Source organism: Urocampus carinirostris, chromosome 15, assembly GCF_059441175.1.
Source record: "Urocampus carinirostris isolate Australia breed hairy pipefish chromosome 15, RoL_Ucar_1.0, whole genome shotgun sequence".
In the NCBI taxonomy this organism is placed as follows: domain Eukaryota; kingdom Metazoa; phylum Chordata; class Actinopteri; order Syngnathiformes; family Syngnathidae; genus Urocampus; species Urocampus carinirostris.
In genome coordinates, this window is record NC_142363.1 from 3,049,091 (window position 1) to 3,071,051 (window position 21,961).

Genomic DNA, 21,961 nt, shown 5'->3' on the forward strand with positions numbered 1-21,961 from the left:
TACCACTAATAATGTAATATTCTGCACAAAATAAATTAATAAGTAATTAAGCAACAATTATAAGCAAGAAAACTTGGCAGCTAACATTAGATCTTTTAGTTTCAAATTCCCAAAGTTGTTAAAACTTCCCAAAACCTTTCATTTGTAAAAAAAAAAAGTCCAAATATCTCGTCCTTATTGAAATCTTTACCAAACAAAATGATATGATATATTTAATAAAGATACTACTAATAATACAAATACAGGAATAAAGAAATAGGAAAAAAATGTTTGGACTAAATATTGTTTGTTCTTATTTACCAAGCCTTATGAGAGTTGCTTAACTGTCGAATAGGATTTTAGGGTTATTTTTACTTGACCTCTAGTAGGTTTCAGATCAATCTTGACTGATTTTGCAGGGTTTTGATGAGTCGATCTTTGTCATCTGCATTTTTACCTGAGTGTGTTTTCTGATCGTATCACTTTCCACAACAGTTTTAACGTTTTTTCAGTTCAGGAGTCTGTGGTTGCATCGCTAGGAGCAACGCTTAGCCTGGTCGCAGAGAAGGAGGAAAACGTTTCTTTCTCTCATTTCTGTTTGGTTGCTGAGAGGTACAAACAGCTTCACAGGGCACGTGCTGGTAAAACTGGCCATGCCCTTTTTTGATTTTGTCTAATTTCTCCCATTCTGCATCCTGCTTATGTAGTTCCCTTGGCCGGATTTTGAAACGCTAATGCATGCTGCCAGAAAGCGACTTGCTGGGAGAACAAGACCCTCCCCTCTCATTTGGTTTCGCCACCACACTGTCCTTCTGGTCCCAGTGAGTCCATGGGACTCTGTGATTTCTACCCACAATGTTCCTTCCAGAAAAGGTCCCATTTTTCTCGATTTTTGGTTGGCTTGTTTGTTTCACTGACACGTCTCTGCGGACCGGTTCTACCTACTGATCAAAAACTGACCTGAGACACCTTGAATAGTTAGTTGATCAGATAACAGATTGATGTGATCGAGTTAAAATAACCTCATTATTTGCTTAACTGTTGCCCAAAAGTTTATGTAAGCCCGGGGTGTCAAACTCATTTTAGCTGGGGGCCAAATACAAAATAAAAATCTCATGGGGGCCAAACTAGGAGATTTAAGAGAACGAGAGTGAGAAAGAGAGAGAGGGAGAAAAGGAGAGAGAGTGAAAAAGAGGGAGAAAGAGCAGGGAAGAGAGTGAGAAAACAAGAGCAAGAGAGAACATGGGAGTAAAAGAGAGAGATAATGACGAAAAGAGAGTTAAAGGGAGAAATAGAGAGCACAATAGAGAAAGGGAGAACAAGGAATACAAGAAGATAGAGAGAATAGAAAAAAATAAAGAGATGGAAAACCAGAAACAGAAATAAAGAGAGAAAGAAAGTGAGAAAACAAAAGAGATAAAGAGAAATAAAGAAAAAGAATGACAGAAGTAAAGAGCAAGAAAGTGAGTTCAAAAAGGAGAGAAAGAAACAGAGTGAGAAAGAGAGATGAAGTTAGAAAAAGGGGATATTGAAGGGGGAAAGGAGAAAAGACTAAAGGAAAGGGAGAAAGAAAAGTGATAGAAATAGAGAGTGAGAAAGAGAAAGTGAGAAAAAGAGTGAAAATGAAAAAAAGGATAGAGGACAAAAGAAAGAACGCGAGAAAGCGAAAAAGGAAAGAGAAAAAGGAAAGTAAGAGAGAGGGAGCATGAGACAGAGAGAAAAAGAGCTCCAGGTCCTATGTGAGTGGCGCCTGGCTTAGGCGACATCAAGTGGAACTATTTCAATTGCAGGTAATTTTTCTCTTGTGCATCTTCTCTGAGCGACTTCTCGCAGGCCGGATTAAAACCCTAGGAAGGCCTGACCTGGCCGCGGGCCGCATGTTTGACACCTGTGATGTAAGCCCTACGTTTTTTTTTCTTCCCTCTTTATTTTTTCTCGCATGTGGCTTTTTTCCCTCTCCCCCTTAATCTTAGTATTTAGTCCCAAGTGTAGTTGTTGTTATTTTTTTCAATTTTCTTCCTCAGATTTGTTGTAAACGAATTCCCATGAATATCCAACACTGTGTGTCTGAATTAAAATAGACAGAAACTTGCCACGTCAAAGAAGTCTTGATTAAATTGTGCATCTAGCCCAGGGGTGTCAAACTCATTTTAACTTGGGGGCCACACGATAGAACAAACATTCTCTCGGGGGCCGGACTTGTAGATCAGAGAGAAAGAAAAAAAAGAGAAAGAAATAAGGGAAAGAGAAGGAGAGAAAGGTAGAGAGGTTGGGACAAAGAAAGAGCGAAAGGAGAAAGAGAGAGTGTGAAAAAGAGAGAGAAGAGAGAGAGAAAGAACAAGAGGAGAGAAGAGAGAAGGGGAGAAAGAGAAAAGCGGGAAGCAAGAGAGAGAGAAAGAGAGAAAAGCAAGACAAAAGGAAAAAGGAAGAAAGAGCAAAAGAAGGTAAGAAGACACAGAGAGAAAGAGACAAAGAGTAACAAAGAGAGAAAAAGAAAATCACAAGGAGAGTGAAAGAGTCAGAGAGATAAAGAGTAAGAGAAAAAGGGAGGAAGAGAAAGAGAGAGAAATATAAGTGAAGCATTTGTGAGAGGCACATGGCTTTGGCGACATCAAGTGGATATATTTCAAGCTGCAGCTCGTTTTTCTCTTGCGCTTCTCTGAGCAATGTCTCCCGGGCCTAATCTGGCCCGCGGGCTGCCTGTTTGACACCCCTGATCTAGCCACAGTTCAGAGTTCGGATTGTGAGACTGATAAAAATGTTTTTCGGCTTTGTTTTCTGATAAAACATTAAGGAATTGTTGTGGTGCTCCAAAATTTGACAAATTTGACATAGAGCAAACATCAGGTTCACTTCTGCAAATAAATCCGTAATTCAATTATGTATTAAAATTAATTATTTGACCTCTTAAGTATGCTACACCACAAATGCCATGACCAAACCTATGACTTTGGTGTTAGCGATAAATTATCACCAAACAATTACCGTAAATTCCGGACTATAGAGCGCACCCGATTATAAGCCGCACCCACCACATTTTAAGAGGAAAACCGATTTTGTACACAAGCCGCACCTGTATATAAGCCACATGCGCCCACATTTAAACATGTAACACAAACACAAAATTAACCCAAGGGGGGATTTTGTAAGGTTTATTGTTCTATATTCTTTATCAATTATCAATTTTCTGTTATTGGTCAAGTCATAATATGTTACAAAGTCAAGGTGCTGAGACACTTGTTCTCAGCCAAGAGGCCGAGTCAAGGTCCTAGCCACAGAGCCATGCAGCGATCAGTGCGCTTTATGGTGTGACAGTTTGAGTCTCACAGCCTCCTTCCATAATGATATCTTCCCTGCCAGGCAAACCTGACTTCAAGTCCCGCGATTGAAACTAAAAAAAATGAAAGGACAATGATACCGGTACTTAAGGTTTGATGCAGACCTGCAGAGTCCGGGTCCCGTTGAAAGTAATCCAAGGAAAAAAAGGGTATATTCCCAAAGGTAAGGGTGGGAAAAATATATCAGATGAACGCAACTCCTTTTTCTTTAACCAACTTTTTGCCCCCTCTTCTTTCCTTGTCTGTCCCTCACCTTTAGCAGTCCCCACTTAGACCCGGCACCCCGCGTTTGTCCCGCCCCTCCTTTTTCATTCAGAATAAGTGTCTAAAATAAATACAAATAAATACATTACAAAAATATACAGTTGCAAATACATATTATACATGGGTTACACATATTTACAAAGAAAGACGGTACACCGAGAGAGTTTTCAAAGCCTTAATAATAATAATATAGCTTTCATCCCAAACGGTGCCTGTGACAGGGCAGTTAATGGTAGCAACACTCGGGCCCCACTGGTGGCCGTTAGAAAAATTACATAAATATGCCGCATCACTGAATAAGCCACAGGGTTGAAAGTTAGGGAAAAAAGTAGCGGCTTATAGTCCGAAATTTACGGTATAAGCATAAAATACCACTTTCTTATCTGCCTGCTTCTTTGTTTTGATTTGATTTAATAAATAAATAACATTTTGTATATTGTAATACAGTTGACATTAATGCAGAGAAGCGTTTGCAAAAAATAATTTTTTTTTACCATAAAGCTGTTGAAGGATTTTATATATTTTTGACTATAAGGGATTTTTTACGATCAAATACAAATTACATTTAAATGAGCTGTGGGGCGAGGTCAATGCAACCTTGTGAAGAATGATGTTTACAGAAACAACGGGAACTGGGGCAAGAGCTGATATGATAATCAGCGCTTCCTGGCGCAAGAGGGGCTTTCGTGACTCAGGGGTCCAGACGTCGAGGCGACGAGGTGGAGCCCACATGGGCGTTCCTGGCCCGCCCATAGGAGGGGCCAGCACACCAGCTTGGGAGAGACGCGAGTCGAGTGAAGGACTTGAGAAGATCGGAGAACGAGAGAGACGAACGAGAAAAAAGGCTCGACAAAGACTCGGGCGACAATATTTCGGCTAATTAGATGGAATTCACTTAGTTAATTATTTAAGAAATTAAATCTGCCCACGTGTGGAAATGCCGGTCTCTTGTGCGTCTTTTCACAAAAAGAAACACGCATGCATTGTTAGGTGAATGAAGGTTATGTTTGGTTAATGGAGTCGGATAACTAATTCGAACAATTTGGTAAACGATACATTTTTAATAGTTTTTTTCCTAACAGCGGTCTAAAATGCCCTTAATAGATCATTGTTGTTACCTAAAAGTGGTTTAAAATTTCAAATAAATAACATTTTTTTATAATGTAACACGGTTCACTGTAAAACAAGAAAGGGGTTTTAAAAGGAAAATCATTATTTGTACCTTAAAGCAGTCTAAAGTGTCCTTAATAGATCTGTGTGGTTTTCGTATAGAAGTCACTGTTTGGCTGTTATAGATACCCTGAGATGCAAAAAAAAGAAGTCTTGAATGCCCTCAATTCCTCAGCGGGGGCTTAAGTCATATAATCGAATAGAATATACCTTTATTGTCATTGTTACAAAATGGGTTGAACATATTGTGACAACGAAATTGGACGTGGCACTCCAAGTTCGCATTTAACAGTGAGGATAAAAGAAAATAAAGAAGATAAGGGAACAAAGAAGATAAAGGTTAACATTAACACAATATTTACACAAGAAATGTGGGCATGTAGGATGTTACATACAGTTTTGGGATCGTATTAGTGCAATATGCATGTCATGTTGTCATGAAAGTCATGCGTGTTTTGTTTGCCTGTGCAGACAAACGTTTTTTTTTTTTTTGATCGATCATAACAAAATAGCAATTCGTAAAAAAAGGCTTATAGGCCTACGTAAATACAAAACAGTGAAGGGGTTTTAAACCAATCACCACCCAAACGTTTAAGAGTTGTCCAAATATGTCTTGGAAAAGATCTTCATTATTTCCTGAGTGACAGTGCTTGCCTGTCTTTCTTTACACCTTAATACGCAAACAAAAAACACCCCAAAACGCTTCTTCTGACATAAATCCACGTTTCGTGCCTTCACACGAGCAACGAGGGAACACCAAAATAATATTGTACATGTATCACGCTTGCCTTTGCAGACAAGGGGTTTAGTTTTGCAAATAATAATAAACGAGGGACGAATAAATAACGTTCGTAAAAACGGAATATATGCAAATGGAAAACATAAAATATGTGACATTCATTCCACACAATTCTCAGTATTATTTTAGCTTATATTCAAATATTTTATGTATTTTGATTAATACATAACTATACATAAAAAATAAAATGGTTCCTTCAAAATAAAAAATAAATGATTTTAAATAAGTCAAATAAATAAATTAATTAATTAAATGGTTATAGTAAAGACACATAACAAATAAAAATGCATAGAAACATAAATATCTAAAGAAATAGATGTGAAATGAAAACATACTCACCAAGCAATACAGTCGAGTTCTGAAATGCATACAAAGTACTATTACCTTGTGAATATTTTCGCTTATTCATCCTGACATTCTTTTGAAATTAGAGAAGATAAATAGAAACAAAACCAGGTTAATAACCAAAGATTAGCCATACTTAGAACTAAGTTTTGAGTTTTTTCTTGCCCTCATGTTGGTTTTAGATCAAGGGATGGTGTACTAATAGTCTGTAGTCTGTATTAGTCTGCCTAGCCCTTTGAGACTTCTTGCGATTAAGGGCTATACAAATAAACATGACTTGACTTCAATCAGGGGTCTCCAACCTTTTTCTAGCTGAGGGCTACTTTGTGTTACTATTTAGCACAAAGGGCACCCAGTTAGATATGCATTTCTAACATAACTTATGTTAATACTTTGTTGTTACAATATTATTACTAGTTCAATTATTGGAAGTAGGGTTACATAGACTTAGCCAACCACTAAAAGAATCGTTTTACTGAAAATTTTTTAGAACAGGTCAACAGGCACCCTAGCTGTCCTAAGGGAGCACCACGTTGGATACCACTGTTTTAGCCTAATAGGCCACCACACTCACGCCATCTCTTGGGAAAACTTTTGAGTTATTAAATTTCAAACTTCCCAAAAACAATACAGATAAAATGTCAGGTATTTTTTTTAGATAAAGGGAAATTTCCTGTGAATTGAAAATAGTTTGATATTATATAATATTTAGGGATGCAGTACACCTGTACACAGTAAAAGTGTAGATAAAAGAACATGTACAAATGAAAATGCTTCACTAACGTGCTCAGTTGCATCCCTAATGTGCATTTCAATTGTGTTTGGTACAATTGAGGTTCCCATATCTCCTTAACTATGAGTGGAAATAAGATAAAAGTTGTGCCATTATAAAGCTAAGCTACATTAGGTTTTTGTAAGGTTATTGATTTTTCTATTCATTTACAGAGCCATTTACTGCATTCACAAAAACAGGAAAGGTGTTTTGTGTGCTTGAATTTCCAAAAAACGGAATCTTGGACAGCTGTTTAATGTGCATTTTGCAGGAAATTCAAAGAGCCAACACAGAGTAAATCCATAGCAAGATGGCATGGTAAATTCATTAGGGATGGGTGCTTGTGCCTAAAAACGGGATGCCCCTCAACTTCAGAAGATGTGGTTGAACAAGTTGGAGCTGTTTTCCAGTGGGGGCTCTCGTAAAGGTTGCAGAAAAGACACTTCAGTGTCCTAAAACAACTGTTTGGCGTGTCTTAAGAATATAACTGACGCCTTTCAAGCTACAATGAATCCAAATGTTGAAGGACAATAAACCAGCTCGCCGTGACTTTTTCTTTGCAATTCAACAGAAGATGCAAGATGACGGATTTGATGACCGGCTTGTTTTTAGCGATGAGGTGACTTTCCGACATAAATGGCAACATAAACAAGCATAACACTTGCATAGAGCGGCATGGCGGCTGAGTGGTTAGCGCCTAAAGCCCGCACCTTACAGAGGTTCAAATCCAGCTACCTTGCCTACGTGGGTTTCGCCCACATTCCGAAAACATGCATGGCAGCTTGATTGGTGGGTTCAAATTGACCGTAAGTGAGAATAAGCGAGTAAATTGTCTGTCTATGTGTGCCCTGCGACTGACCAGTACACCTGCAGATGGCTGGTTTGGGCTTCAGCACCCATTTCACCCTAGTGCTGATAGGAACACTCGAAAATAGGTTGAGAACTTCTTGAGCATCAGTGAAATTTCCCAAAAGAGACCATGTTTTGTGCTATGTTGAAGAAAGCTGTCTACGGACCAGTCATCTTTGAAAGAGCAACTGTGCCCCGAGATGGGTTGTACCTCGACATGCTAGAAAACTAGTAATGGGTAAATTGAGAGAGAAAGAGTTTGGCGACTTCATTTTCCAACAGAATGGGGTTAGGGTTAGGGTTGACCCACTACACTGGAGCCTCAGGATTAGACAGTTTCTAAACACAACCCTGCCAGAAAGATGTGTGATCATGATGTCATTACCTAGCCACCCAGATCTCCCACTAAATTGATTTCTTTTTGTTGGGCTTGGTGAAAGAATTGGTCTATATGGCCCCTATTCCAAGAGATGTGGATGAGCTGAAGGCACAAATAACCGATGTTGTTGCAACCAGGTGCGTTTTTAGATTTAGAGCTTAGAGGGTTCTGAGCACCCAGAGTGTTTGGCTGGTTAAAACCCTTTTCTTTCGTTTCACTTAAAGTGATATAGCAGCATTCAACCACACACATAGCTTACACACACACACAACTATTAAACTAGGCTGATGGTGGTTGCATTCGAATAAATGCAGCTAAAATGAGGACTTATATCTGTTGATGTTTTGTGTATTGTTACCCAAATGTGAAATCAATTGCACCCTGGTCATTCTGGAAGGGGGATAACAACTTGTGAGGCGCCTTCTCGAGGTTTCTTAATTTCCTCATGCCGAGTTTTTCAATTTTTTTCCTTTAAGATCAAGGGATGGTCACATGGTGTAATTGTAACCTCTGCCGCCTTTTGAGACATTTTGTCATTAAAAGCTATACAAATAAATGTGACTTGATGATAACCAAGTCAAGGTATTGGGTGCTAAAATAGTTCTTCAACATAACAACTGTACAGGACTGTCTCAGAAAATTAGAATATTGTGATAAAGTTCTTTATTTTCTGTAATGCAATTAAAAAAACAAAAATGTCATACATTCTGGATTCATTACACATCAACTGAACTATTTTAAGCCTTTTATTATTTTAATATTGCTGAATTTGGCTTACAGCTTAAGAAAACTCAAAAATCCTATCTCAAAATATTAGAATATCATGAAAAAGTATACAAGTAGGCTATTCAACTAATCACCTGAATAATCTAATTAACTCGAAACACCTTGCGAGGGTTTCCTGAGCCTTAAAAACACTCATCTTGGTTCCCAAACTAAATCACAAGTATGGGGAAGAGTGCTGATCTGACTGCTGTCCAGAGGACCATCATTGATACCCTCTATCAGGAGGGTAAGACACAAAAAGAAATTTCTCAAAGAGCAGGCTGTTCACAGAGTGCAGTTTCAAAGCATAACCACAAAAAGTCTGTTGGAAGGGAAAAATGTGGCCGAAAACGCTGCACAACCAAGAGAGATGACCGCAGCCTTAACAAAATTGTGAAGAAGAGCTGCTTCCAGAATTTGGGGGAGCTTCAAAGACAGTGGGCTGAAGCTGGAGTCCAGGTATCAAAAGCCACAGTTCACAGACGTGTCCGGGAAATGGGCTACAATAGCCGTATTCCCATGGTCAAGCCACTTCTGAACTCAAGACAACGGAAGAAGCGTCTGACTTGGGCTATGGAGAAGAAGCACTGGACAGTTGCAGAGTGGTCCAAAGTCCTCTTTTCAGACGAAAGCAAGTTTTGCATTTCATTTGGAAGTCAAGGCGCCAGAGTCTGGAGAAAGGCTGGAGAGGAGCAAAATCCAAGTTGCTTGAAATCCAGTGTGAAGTTCCCACAGTCAGCAATGGTTTGGGGAGCCATGTCAGCTGCTGGTGTTGGTCCACTGTGCTTCATCAAGTCCAGAGTAAATGCAACTGTGTACCAAGAGATTTTAGAGCACTACATGCTTCCATCTGCTGAAAAGCTCTATGGAGATGAGGATTTCATTTTCCAGCATGATCTGGCACCTGCCCACAGTGCCAAAACCACCAGTAACTGGTGCACTGACCATGGCATCACTGTCCTTGATTGGCCTGCTAATTCCCCTGACCTTAACCCCATCGAGAATTTGTGGGGTATAGTTAAGAAGAGGATGAAAGACACCAGACCTACAAATGCAAATGAGCTGAAGGCCGCTATCGAAGCATCCTGGGCATCAATAACACCTCAGCAATGCCACAGGCTGATTGCCTCCATGCCACGCCGGATTGATGCAGTAATCCGTGCAAAAGGATTCCCAACCAAGTACTGAGTGCATCAATGGACATTTTCAAATGTTTGATTTAGTTTTGCTGTTATAAAATTATTTTTTTACTTGGTCTGAGGAAGTATTCTAATATTTTGAGATAGGATTTTTGAGTTTTTTTCAGCTGTAAGCCAAAATCAGCAATATTCAAATAATAAAAGGCTTGAAATAGTTCAGTTGATGTGTAATGAATCCAGAATGTATGACATTTTTGTTTTTTTAATTGCATTACAGAAAATAAAGAACTTTATCACAATATTCTAATTTTCTGAGACAGTCCTGTATACTTTAACCTTAATACATTTGGGCCCTCCACAGACCCCGCCACTATGCCGCAAGTGACACTAGATGAGCGAACGAGGAGCAGGGAGGGGGGCGTGAGCGGTGCCACGAATCAAATAGACTGAACAGTTTCGAAGCAGTGGAGTATTTCAGATGCGGCAGTATTTACATTTTTGTTTCAGTTTAGTTTTTGATTTTCTATCGAGCAATTTTCATCATATTCAATTTTATCCTGTCCTTTATTGAGGAAACGTTTTTAAAATGCTTTAATTTTTGGCGGTGCTGAGGACCACCCAAAACGTCCTGGTTGCAACCATTTAACAATGCAATGATGCGGCGCATTCAACAGTAATTTGACAATCGCCTTGATGTCATATGAACAGTGTTGATCACATTGAACATTCCATGTAAAAAATGAAATTTCAAACTTTCGAAATTTACCAGATTTGTTTACATATGCTTAATCTTTTCAGAGATATTCGATGTTAAGATATTCCCCTGAATTTCGTGATGCTAGACAGATTGTGCTTGTTTCCAGCGATTTAAAATTTGGACGGGAAATAGTCTGTAGACGCAGTTAACAGTGAGTTTTGGATTGAATGTATAGTACCTACCTTCACTTGCCAGCAGATGGAAGCCAAGGATCGCATGAGTTGACAGTTCTGTTTTTTAGAGACATTATGTATTCTTTAGCGCCTGATAACAAACTTAATTCATTAAAAATAAATTGATTTAAATAAGCAAAAACGTGCATTTTTAAAATAATCATAGGTCATTAGATTTTATTTATTTTACATAACATTAGACTCACCTAGAGGGAGCTGACTTGATTGTCTGCTACCTTGCTGCTAAGGGCACCCACAAAACACATTGAGAAAGACTGGGCCAAAATATACGAAAAAATGCAGTTTGGTCACTATGTCTCCTTAGTTGGTATTCTTTCTTGTGCTTTCCAGCACCAATTTAGGCTGTAAGATGATACAATACAGCGACATGCATCCATCTATCCATTTTCGGTGCCGCTTAATGATTAAATAATACACCAACACCTAAAAAAACACAGGACAAAACAAATGTATTCAATTTCCAATTGTTTGTGTTCTCCAAGTGTAATATATGATTTATTTGTATCTAAAAAACATACCTACCAAAGATTTACATTTTGAGTCTTTACAGTTGAATTAAGGTAACATTAAAATGTCTACGACTTTTGTGTACTGCATACATTTTACAATACATTAGCACCATTATCCACTGCAATTGATATAACTTCCTGTCTTGTACTCTGAACAGTTTCTTTGTACACTTTGAAAGCAACAGACTTGGGGGAAAATGCGTTTTTTGTTTACTAATTAGACTTTGTATAAACTTATGTCTACTGTTAGACAAGTTCAGCAGATTGTCGCGAAAGCAGAACAAAAGACAAAAACAACAACATTGTTTTAAAAACTAACAGTGCTACAATTCTGAAAACCTTAATTCTAGCATACAATAATAAGATAGAATAAATATACATGCAAACAAATAATAATTTCCCTTTTACACTGCTTGTACTGTAGAGACTGAATTCCTGTTCTGTGTGGTGTAATGCATGCAATAGAAAAATAAAATTTATCTATAAGATACAAAATACAAATATAACTAGCCATTTCCAAAGTTTTGATATAAACTTCAGCTTTTTTTACTGTGGCAAAGAGGGCAGTGGCTGTATTTGCTGATCTCATTGTTCTCAGCACAGTGCTTGCACACGCTGCATATCCACAACTTGTAGGCCTCATCGATGGGAAGACCACTCACAATGCAGGTGGGCAACTTTTCAGTCTTCCTACAAAAGCATTGAAAGAAAAAGGTATGATGCTGAAGCTTGAATATCACAAGTCGGAAGTCCTCACCCTTCTGATGCAGCCTCCATCTCCAAAGTGGGGCTGTCCTTTGGGACGTGTTTGGTGAAGATCTCCAAGGCCAAATCCTCGTAGAGCTGCCGCTGCTCTGGATCGACGCTCTCCAGGGCTTCCAGCTTGATGAAGGCCTGCGAGCACTTGCCGAAGGCCCGGCAGGCCGACGAGCACACGGCCAGGAGGGAGTAGATCTCCACCGCCGGGATGATATCCTCGTATTCACGCAGATGAAGAGCTTCAAGAGTGGTGCAAAAAAATATTCATTTAGTTCTTTTTTTCTTACATTTTAGAAGTTCATCCAAAGTAAAGGGCGGGATTAGGTTGAGCCAGTGTGATACGTTTATAGGTTAGTAGACACTCGAAATAAGGAGTAAAGACATCAATGGAAATTTTAACTTGGAAGGAGAAAAGGGGCAAGCCAAAACCTCAGATGAGAAATTACCAGTTCTAAAAGGGCTTGTTATTAAATCTCATAGGTCACAAAAGCTGATCTGCCCAAAAGGGTTCAGGAATCAAAGAACAGCAACATGATTGACCAATAGTGACAATGATGTAAACAGTGCATAAGAGTCAAAACAATGAATGACAGTTATTACAATGTTTTTCAGCTTTTTTTTTTTAAAAAAACAAGGCACTCATATTTTTCATAAAACATTGGTCCATTGAAAATGTTTCAAAATGATTTTCTAGTTTTATGACTTTTTTTAAGCTTAACAATCATGTTGTCTAAACTGACGGTATAAAGTTGTTATTATCGTTTGTGGTCAATGTGGCTCAGGAAGTAATAGAGTTTTATTTATTGCGGTTAATCATTTAGCTGTTATTTTGGAGTTTAATGAATCTTTAACCCATTTTTTTAAGTTTTAGTTTACTTTTATTTAATTTTTTTTCTAGAAAAATAACTGAAATCATGGATGAGCTGAAGGCATGAATAACAGAAGCTGTTGCAACCATTGACAATGCAAAGCTGGCACGTTTTAGGCAAAGATTTGAATTTATGCTTGTTTTGTGTCGTGTAGTGTTGGAATAACTGTTACGTAACGGTATTAATTTTTCAGTGACGGAATAATCGTTGTTTTCGTGCGTGTTGACGTAGGTTTTTTTATATTTATTTTCTGTGTTTACATACATTTTTGTGCGTGTTGTGTGTGTTCAAGTACATTTTATGTGTTTAGATGTTTAGATGCTTTTTGTGTGTTTACGTACAATTTTGTGCATGTTTACATACATTTTTCTGTAAGTTTACTTGAATGTCTAAGAACATTTTTGTGCATGTTTACGTATATTTTTGTGCGTGTTTATATACATGCCGGTTGTTATTTTAATATATTGCTTATTGTTTATTTTTGTTGCATTTAGAGTGTAGGATAAATACGTTGCTGGTGAGGTGCAACAAATAATATTAATATTAAAGTTTCTATAGCACAACTACCTGTCTGTTCTTTTCTATTCAACCGATACAAATACTGCTCAGAAAATGTCAAATTCTTTTACGTACAATAACGGAAATAGTTACTTTCCCTGGTAACAAGTTACCTTTATTATAGAGTAATTTAATTACTAACTTTTTGGAAGAAGTAGTGAGTAACTATAACTAATTATTTTTGTTAAAGTAACGTGTAACACTAGTGTAATTTTACCAACGGTGCTCACATTGACCATGTTTGAACGTTCCATGTAAAACTTGAGATTACAAGCATTCTGAATTTAAAAGTTGTTTAATATATCTGTAATATCTGTGTATTATTTATTAATGCAACATCCTTTGCAGCTTGTTTATCCAAGAAGGGGGATTACCTCGTGTGCGGTCCTTTCTTAAGGTTTCTTCATTTTCCTCATGTTGAGATTTTTGAGTGTTTCCTTGCCCTCATGTAGGTTTTAGATCAGGGGATGGTGTAATAATAGTGTTGTTTGCAATAATCTGTGGTCTGTGCAGCCCTTTGAGACTCTTTGTGATTAAGGGCTATACAAATAAACATGACTTGACTTAATAGTTTCAGAGATATTCAGTGTCAAAATGTGCCCAGGACTTTTGGAAAACCCTGTATATTTAACATGTTATATAATATATGATTAATAATAGACCACACTATCATTAATACTTAATTAAAAAACACTCCAAATTTAATTTTATTTTTAAATCCATACCAATGGGAATCCCTAATAATGCAGTTTTGACATGCAATTACGTGTTGCTCACCTGTGTGCATGGCGTTCTCCGAGTAACCCTCATAAAGCTGCCTTTGAGCAAGCAGGAAGAAGTGATACGCTTCCGCTCCTCGCCAGGCGTTGTCTAGAATGCGATTGTCCAGAGAGGTTGTGTCTTCCTCCAAGAGTCCAGCAAGTGCAAATGTTGCCTAATAATAAGTGACATGCAAAGGCATGACTGTTTTTGCACGTTTTTTTAAAACATAAAAAGAAATAAACACCATTGAATGACTGGGTATACCTCTGCTTTCTTTCCTTTCACTTTAATCTGTTGCAACATCTTCTTCTGCGTGTGATAATTTTCTACCAGCCGAGCCGCCAATACATACAGTTTCTTCACCCGCAGCGGGCGAGTCCTTTTCGTGGCTTCCTCATCAGCAATCTGCGAAGAAAGAGCATGACTGCAAGATTGCGAAACAGAGGAGGAAAAACCCTACAGACAACTTTTTGGATTTGAGTGTACATTGTACTTCAAATCCGGATTGTTTTTTGTACCACAATCTTAATTCAGGAGGTCGGATTTTCACCATTTTATAGTATAAGCGCGGGGATGTCAAATTTAGTTTGGCTCTGGGCCCAGATCAAGACTTTGTTCTGAAGCGAGCCGGATCAGCAAAAGAGTGTCAAATCCAAATTTGTAGCTTTGTTCTTCAGTATTAAGCTTTATCATTTAGCCCACATTAGTAACCCACCCTACATATTATAATTGTGGATGACCAGGGATCTTTTCTAAACACAACACATTTATTTGAGAACAATGGGGAAAAATATTTTATGTTTGGCATTGAATGTGTTAACTGCTTTATTTCAACAGTTAAAAGAATGCAGGTTTTGCACCTGAACCAACTCACCCTGCTATACTAACTATAATTTGCCCTCCAGCAACCACCAGCAGCAACTCACTCACATTTCAGGAGCACGAAATTAGGCGTGCGCTGAAAACCATAAACCCCAGGAAGGCAACTGGCCCGGATGGAGTACCAGGGAGGGTACTCAGGGACTGTTCCGATCCGCTGGCTGGGGTCTTCACCACCATCTTCAACCGGTCCCTGTCACAGGCGACCGTCCCACCTCGCCTCAAAACCTCCACCATCATTCCCATCCCCAAAAAGTCAGCAGTGGAAAGCCTCAACGACTACAGGCCTGTCGCTCTTACGCCTGTGGTAATGAAGTACCTCGAGAGGTTAGTGTCCCAGCACATCAAAAACTCCTCGCCACTCACACTGGACCCCACCAGTTTGCCTACAGGGCAAACCGTTCCACTGACGACGCCATAAACACAGCACTTCACACCGTGCTGAAACACCTGGACCACCGGGGGAGCTACGTCAGAATGCTCTTTCTGGACTTCAGCTCAGCCTTCAACACCATTATCCCGGAGATCCTGGTGGAGAAACTTGCACACCTAGGACTCTCTCCCTCCATCTGCCACTGGATAATAGACTTCCTCTCCAACCGCCCACAGTCCGTGAAACTCGGTAACCACGTCTCTCCCACCCTAACACTGAACACTGGCTCCCCCCAAGGTTGTGCACTGAGCCCCCTGCTTTTCACCCTCTACAGCTCCGACTGCTCACCGACCCACCCCACAAACACTATAATTAAGTTCGCTGACGATACCACCTTGATCGGCCTCATCTCTGAAGGGGACGAGGCGGCATACAGGGATGAGGTGGAGTCACTTTCAACGTGGTGTTCGGAAAACCACCTCAAACTGAACACCACAAAAACAAAAGAACTGATTCTGGATTTCAGAAGGAATGGCAGGAATCCAGAACCACTCATCATAAAAGGAGACTGTGTAGAGAGAGTCCACTCTGGGTGTGCACATCTCCGACGACCTCTCCTGGTCTGCAAACACCAGAGCGGTGGTAAGGAAGGCCCAGCAGCGACTGCACTTCCTGAGAGTGCTCAGGAAAAATAATCTAAAACAGCAGCTGCAGGTGTCCTTGTACAAAGCCACAGTGGAGAGCATTCTAACATGCTGCATTACGGTGTGGTATGCTGGGTGCACAGCAGCAGACAGGAAAAAGCTCCAGAGGGTCATCAAAACAGCCCAGAAAATCGTCGGTTGCTCTTTGCCCAGTCTGGAGGACATTGCCTGCTCTCGCTACCTCAGCAGAGCAGAAAACATCATCAAGGACTTTTCTCACCCCGGCCACCACCTCTTCAACCTGCTGCCTTCCGGCAATTGCTACAGGTCAAACAAAGCAAAAACAAATAGACTCAGAGACAGTTGATTCCCCACAGCCATTACCACCCTAAACAGACACCGCACAAAAAACTGAAAACTCTTGCAAAAAACTACCTCACACGAATGTAAAATGGTACTCACGTACATGCTGACTGCACTATGTTTGTTCACTGCTCAAAACAGACACCGCACAAAAAAACTGAGAACTCTTGCCAACACTACCTCATACGAATATAATGGTACTCATGTCTATGTTTTTTGCACATGTCGACTGCACTATGTTTACTGCTCACCTTGCACAATGTCTGACCATTTCTTTTTTCTGCACTATGATGACTATGTTTGCACCAATGCATATGCTGACTATTTTTTTTGCACTATGATGACTTTTGCACCAAATGCAATATTGCACAACCCTTACGATACCAAGGGTATCACGAAAACAACTGTATGTAACATCCCACATGCCGACATTTCTTGTGTAAATACCATGTAAATTATAACTATAGACTTATCCCCCTTGTTTTATAACCTTATCTTCTCTGTTTCTTTATCTTACTCATACCTCGCTGTGAATGTGTAAAACTGGAGTGTCATGCCCAATTTCGTTGTCACAATATGTTAACCCATTTTGTAACAATGACAATAAAGGTATATTCTATTCTATTCTATTCTATTCTTCTAACTAGAAGGAGCATTTGGATTAATTTAAAAAAAAAATCGTAACTGTTGGTGGAAATGACTGAGAGACTTGCTTCTTTTAGTGACATACTCAAATATATGATTTTGGTCATTTAAAAATCATGTGTGTTCTTTTACTTAACTCCTTCAGCTGCCATTGACAACTATAGATGTCAAAAATCTATTTGAACAGGACTGACTGGGAATGAGTTAAATGGACAGTGTTAATTTTTTGACCACTGGATCTCGCTGTATTGTGATGTGCAACTGAAAAGGACTGCTAAAAAGTACAAAAAAAGAAAACCTACTTTGGAGACTCTTAGCGACCAAACCGCACTACTTTTAAGCTATTTTCTGCCCAGCCTTTAACAAAGTTTTTGATTTATTGGGATACCTGTAGCAGCAAAATGGCAGAAAATTCTGTAAGCTTCCTCAAAGTGAAGCTCATGTTATGTTAAACAAATGAAAAATTCCGGACCTGCAAGTATTTTAAAACATGCATGTTTATACCATAGTTCATGTATTTTTGCTTATTTTTTAAATCAATATTGCTTTTCCTTAATTAGTTTTTTAACCACTACAATGTGCTAAACAATAAACATTGTCTTTTAAAAACTCCCAAATAAGTATTATTTAAAGTATTGCTAATAAGTGCGAATAAGATTACAAACAATTGTCTCGAAAAATGTGGCAAACGTGCGGGAAAAAAACATCAGAAACATGCCAGAAGATACTTTTTACAGCAAAGAGGTCATACCTTAAACATGAGTTTAGCTGCATCCAGAAAATGGTGAGCCTTCTGATACAATTCCACCGCTTCCAATATTTTGTTCTTCTCTAGAAGATGTGAAGCATATTTGGACAGAAGAGGTTTGATCTCCTTCATGTTGTGCTTTCGGGCAAGTTCCACTGCTTTGTTCCACTGTAGAAGAAACAAAATAGCCAATAAGGATCATACGCAATAAAGTGTCATCAAAAGAAGATTAAATTTGTGTTTGTATTCTTTTTCCACATGTATTTTTTTCTTTTCAAGCACGTTGCAACAAAAAACATCACAAAATGAACAAATCACACAAAAAGAAATAAGATACGGTGGATTGAAGCCAAAGGTTTAAAGGAGACCTGTTCCCTAAATAACTGTCGATTCCTTGACACCTTTTTCTCCCAATTAATTTAACTCGTTATCACGTATTATATCATCAAAACGGTCAGTTGTTTGGTCTATTCAGACTATAGAATGATCGTATGGTTTAAATCGCACTATACCTTTAGCAGGGTTTTTTTCCACCCCCTTCCTTCTTACTCGTTAGCAACAATACAATGTGTTAAACGTGGGACAAACAGACATATTTTCTCATATAAATGTTTGAAATGGTATTGGACATTATTAAACCAAATAAGCAATACACTAGGGCCTGACAAGACCCAGAGAGAGATATAATTAAGAATTAACTTCATCCATTGCCGAATTTTCACGACCACAGGGCGCACATTAAAGTCTTAAATTTTCTTTAAATTGTGCAGTGCGCCTTTTTGTGTAATGAGCCCGGGGTGTGTTGTAAGGCAGGCGTAATTGAGGATACCATGAGACGGCTAAAGGTTAAAGTGAGGTGAAGTGTGGGCATGTACCGGTATAAAAATGAACGGGCATGTGCATATGCAGAACATATAGTTTTACAACCCTGGAAATAGCAAAGAGATACTCATAAGAAGCACAATTGAAGCCGACGGCCATCAGATACGCGGATGAACATGAAAACCGAACAGCCGCAAGAGAATTAAAGATTAATGAATCGACGGTTCGCAGGCAGAGGAAGCTGAAAAACGAGCAACGAGCTAAAAAACTAAAACGTTAACGTGCCTACTAGGACTGTTTCTCAAGCCGTCGCAAAAGCTGGCATCGTTACAGAGAAGCCGCATGGCACGGAAATTTAACCGTTTGAGAGAGAATTAGTGCAGCTGTTCTGTTCAAAGGTTTTGTTTGATAAGGATTGCCCAATAATCAGACGCACCGTATGTATGTGTTAAATACAGAAATAGAACCAACTACAGAGCATTATTTAACACAGTGCACCTTATGGTCGTGAAAAGACAGTAAATAATTAAGTACAACTACAAATTAAATAAACAAATAAAATGTATACTTAGTACTAAAAAAATATGAAATTAAATAAATAAATGTAAAAATAATAATATAAATAAATATATATTTTCATCCATTTTTTAAACCTTAGCATTTACAGTAGACATCCGTGCAGAACAGACAGTAACAGCAAAGTGCCAGAGGTGCATTCACACTGTCAAGCTAGCGATCACTCATGGAGTGGACGTATGTGGGAGGACAGCCAGGGCACACAGTGAGCGTCTCTCACCTGGTTCAGATGGACACACGTGTCAACGGCAGCCTTGGCCTGGTTGCATTTGAGGTAGGCGGTCACGGCCTGTTCGCACATGCCCACGGTGGTAAACATCTGGCCGATTTCCTAGAGGAGAGAGGTGGGAAACGTCTGTCTCCTTTGCTCCAGATCTTAAGAAGCGGCGCATAGTGGAATTTGCTCCATGTGGGAAATCTGTCTCACCGGCAGAAGTTTGTGGTTTTCTGGTAGTGTATTAGTTAACTTCTCAAGATTATCATAGTCTTCTAACATGTAGTAGCATTCTGCTAACTTCTCCTGGTGGCGGCCTTGGAGGTAGTATTGCACTGCATTGGCCCTTACAAACACGAGAAGCAAAGATTATTACTTTAACTCATCAATTTGATGAACGCTCACATCAGTGTTAAAACATGAAGCAGCGTCAAGTTATCACAGTGAGAGATATGCATTGTATTAACACTGTAATCAACTACCGTATTTATCCGTGTAATAGGAGGTGTGTGGGGTAACAAAAAAAAACCTGTCACACCATTAAGTAATTAAGATACATAAAATGTAATTCTATTCCGTTAGAGCTACAAAAAAATAAGTAATCAAATTACAGGTATATTTAGCTCAAATAAAGATTAATTGCAGGAATAAAATTTTATTTAAAAGTATATCTAGATATACATTATGCGCCAATAGGCAAATTGTGGTCACCATCGTTTCAATCATTGACACTAGAGAGACAGGAACAGATGAAGCTTAACCACGATGGGCGTGCGGATAATAGTTCCATCCGTATGTGCCCTGATTGCATTTTGTCACACGCCGTTGCAGGTAAAAGCAATTTTCTTTTCTTTGTATTATATTTCTACGTCAATGTAGCACTCATTTTGTTGATTTAGTTTTGTGAGGCTAGTTATGTTTCTACGTATTGGTGCGCTAGTGAAATCTTCAGAGACATTTAGTCAATTTGCTTCTCTTCTTTTTAATTTTTGCAGTTAATTGTTGTTCAAATCTATACTGTATTAATGTTCTCATAATGTGAACTAATACGGAGCTCATCTGGTCTGTCATGTGAAGGAATGCTGTATTTTTGCCTAATAAACTATACTGCGTGATTAAAATCTGAGCACGTTTTGTAGGACTACAAGCAACCACCTGGCCTTGGTTTCCTCAAATTCTTTTTCAAAGTTCTATTTTTCATTTATCTTAAAGGTTAGTAACTTTGTTTCTATTATGTGTAATTTGTATTTCATTAGCATATTTTTGTATAGGAGTCATTCAAAAGTACTTGGACGTAATCAAGTAGCATTATTGCAAGATTTTGGTATACGGATATTGCAATATTTTGGTATACGGATCGACTGATATGGGTTTTTCAGGGCAGATACTGATTATTAGTATTAAAGGGAGGCCAATAACCGATACTAAGAGCAGATATTCATTTACTGTAAAGGCTTTAAATTTAGCGTATTTTTTTACATGCAAAAAAAAGATACCAAGAATATTTATTATACATTCAAATACAACTTAAATGACGCTTGTAAAAGTTTTACAGTAAATACATTAGAATTTCAACACAACAAACATGACCGATCTTTCATTTTAACATAAATAATATGTGGTACTCGTCTGTAGTCTCCCAAATCCATACAACATAATAGGTTTGAAGCTTGTCAGAATTTAAATTCAATTCAATAAATGTGTTTTCTTGGGGAAATCCAATAAAACCAAGGTCTCATTCACAATGGTGTTTTGGTTACAGCAATCAGCGAACAACTACGTGCACTAAAAATGCATTACAATGTTGCTACTATAGTGTTATATAAAACCTACCTGTCTAGTCGTGGTAGTGAATATTATAGCGTTTAGCTGTATTGGGTCACATCCAGTGTTGGTGACGTTCGCATGAATATGTTGTAACAAACTCATTATATGGACAATGATCGCTTTTTGTTTTAATCACACCAATCAATATTTCTTAATAAACACATTATACAGACTAGAATCACGACACTAGGAATTTAATGAGGAGCCAAGGGGGCGGCAGCCAGCAATAGTTTGTGAACCATTGGTGTATCTAATAGTGAATTGAAATTTGAGGGACATGAAATAATTACAATGTAAACTTTATGTTGGTGTTGTGTTAATAGCCTATGGTGTCATTTTTTATTTTTATTTATGGCCGCACATATTCGATGTTTGTCACTTAAAATGCTCAATTTGAGCTGAGAAAAGTAATAAGAAAATTTAAATTAGGGGTGTGCATTATACACAAATAAAAATAAAATGATGCCGGATTACTAATATATTACGGTAGAAGATGTGCATAAATTGACGTAGTAATCAACAACCGGTATTTACGGACTATAAACTGAAATTTTGTCACACAATTTCAACACTGCTTATGTAGAGATGCAAGGCCAAAAGGGTCATTTGAGCAGAAAAGGTATGACAGGTGGTGTCGGGGGCGACGCATGTCAACACCACCAA

General features: G+C 38.5%; 1 protein-coding gene across 3 annotated transcripts in view; it reads right to left on the bottom strand.

Annotated features, from left to right (window-relative positions):
• Positions 1-11,207: 11,207 nt before the first annotated feature.
• Positions 11,208-21,961, bottom strand: part of wdr35 (WD repeat domain 35) — a 34,674-nt gene continuing 23,920 nt past the window's right edge. For all 3 annotated transcript variants that reach the window (XM_088354370.1, XM_088354371.1, XM_088354372.1), the window contains 7 exons: positions 19,685-19,817; positions 19,478-19,588; positions 17,863-18,027; positions 14,472-14,612; positions 14,223-14,379; positions 12,017-12,257; positions 11,208-11,949 (listed from right to left, as the gene is read on the bottom strand). In XM_088354370.1, coding sequence (XP_088210496.1) covers positions 11,796-11,949; positions 12,017-12,257; positions 14,223-14,379; positions 14,472-14,612; positions 17,863-18,027; positions 19,478-19,588; positions 19,685-19,817 — 1,102 coding nt within the window. In that variant the 3' untranslated portion in view covers positions 11,208-11,795. The remainder of the gene's footprint in view (positions 11,950-12,016; positions 12,258-14,222; positions 14,380-14,471; positions 14,613-17,862; positions 18,028-19,477; positions 19,589-19,684; positions 19,818-21,961) is intronic.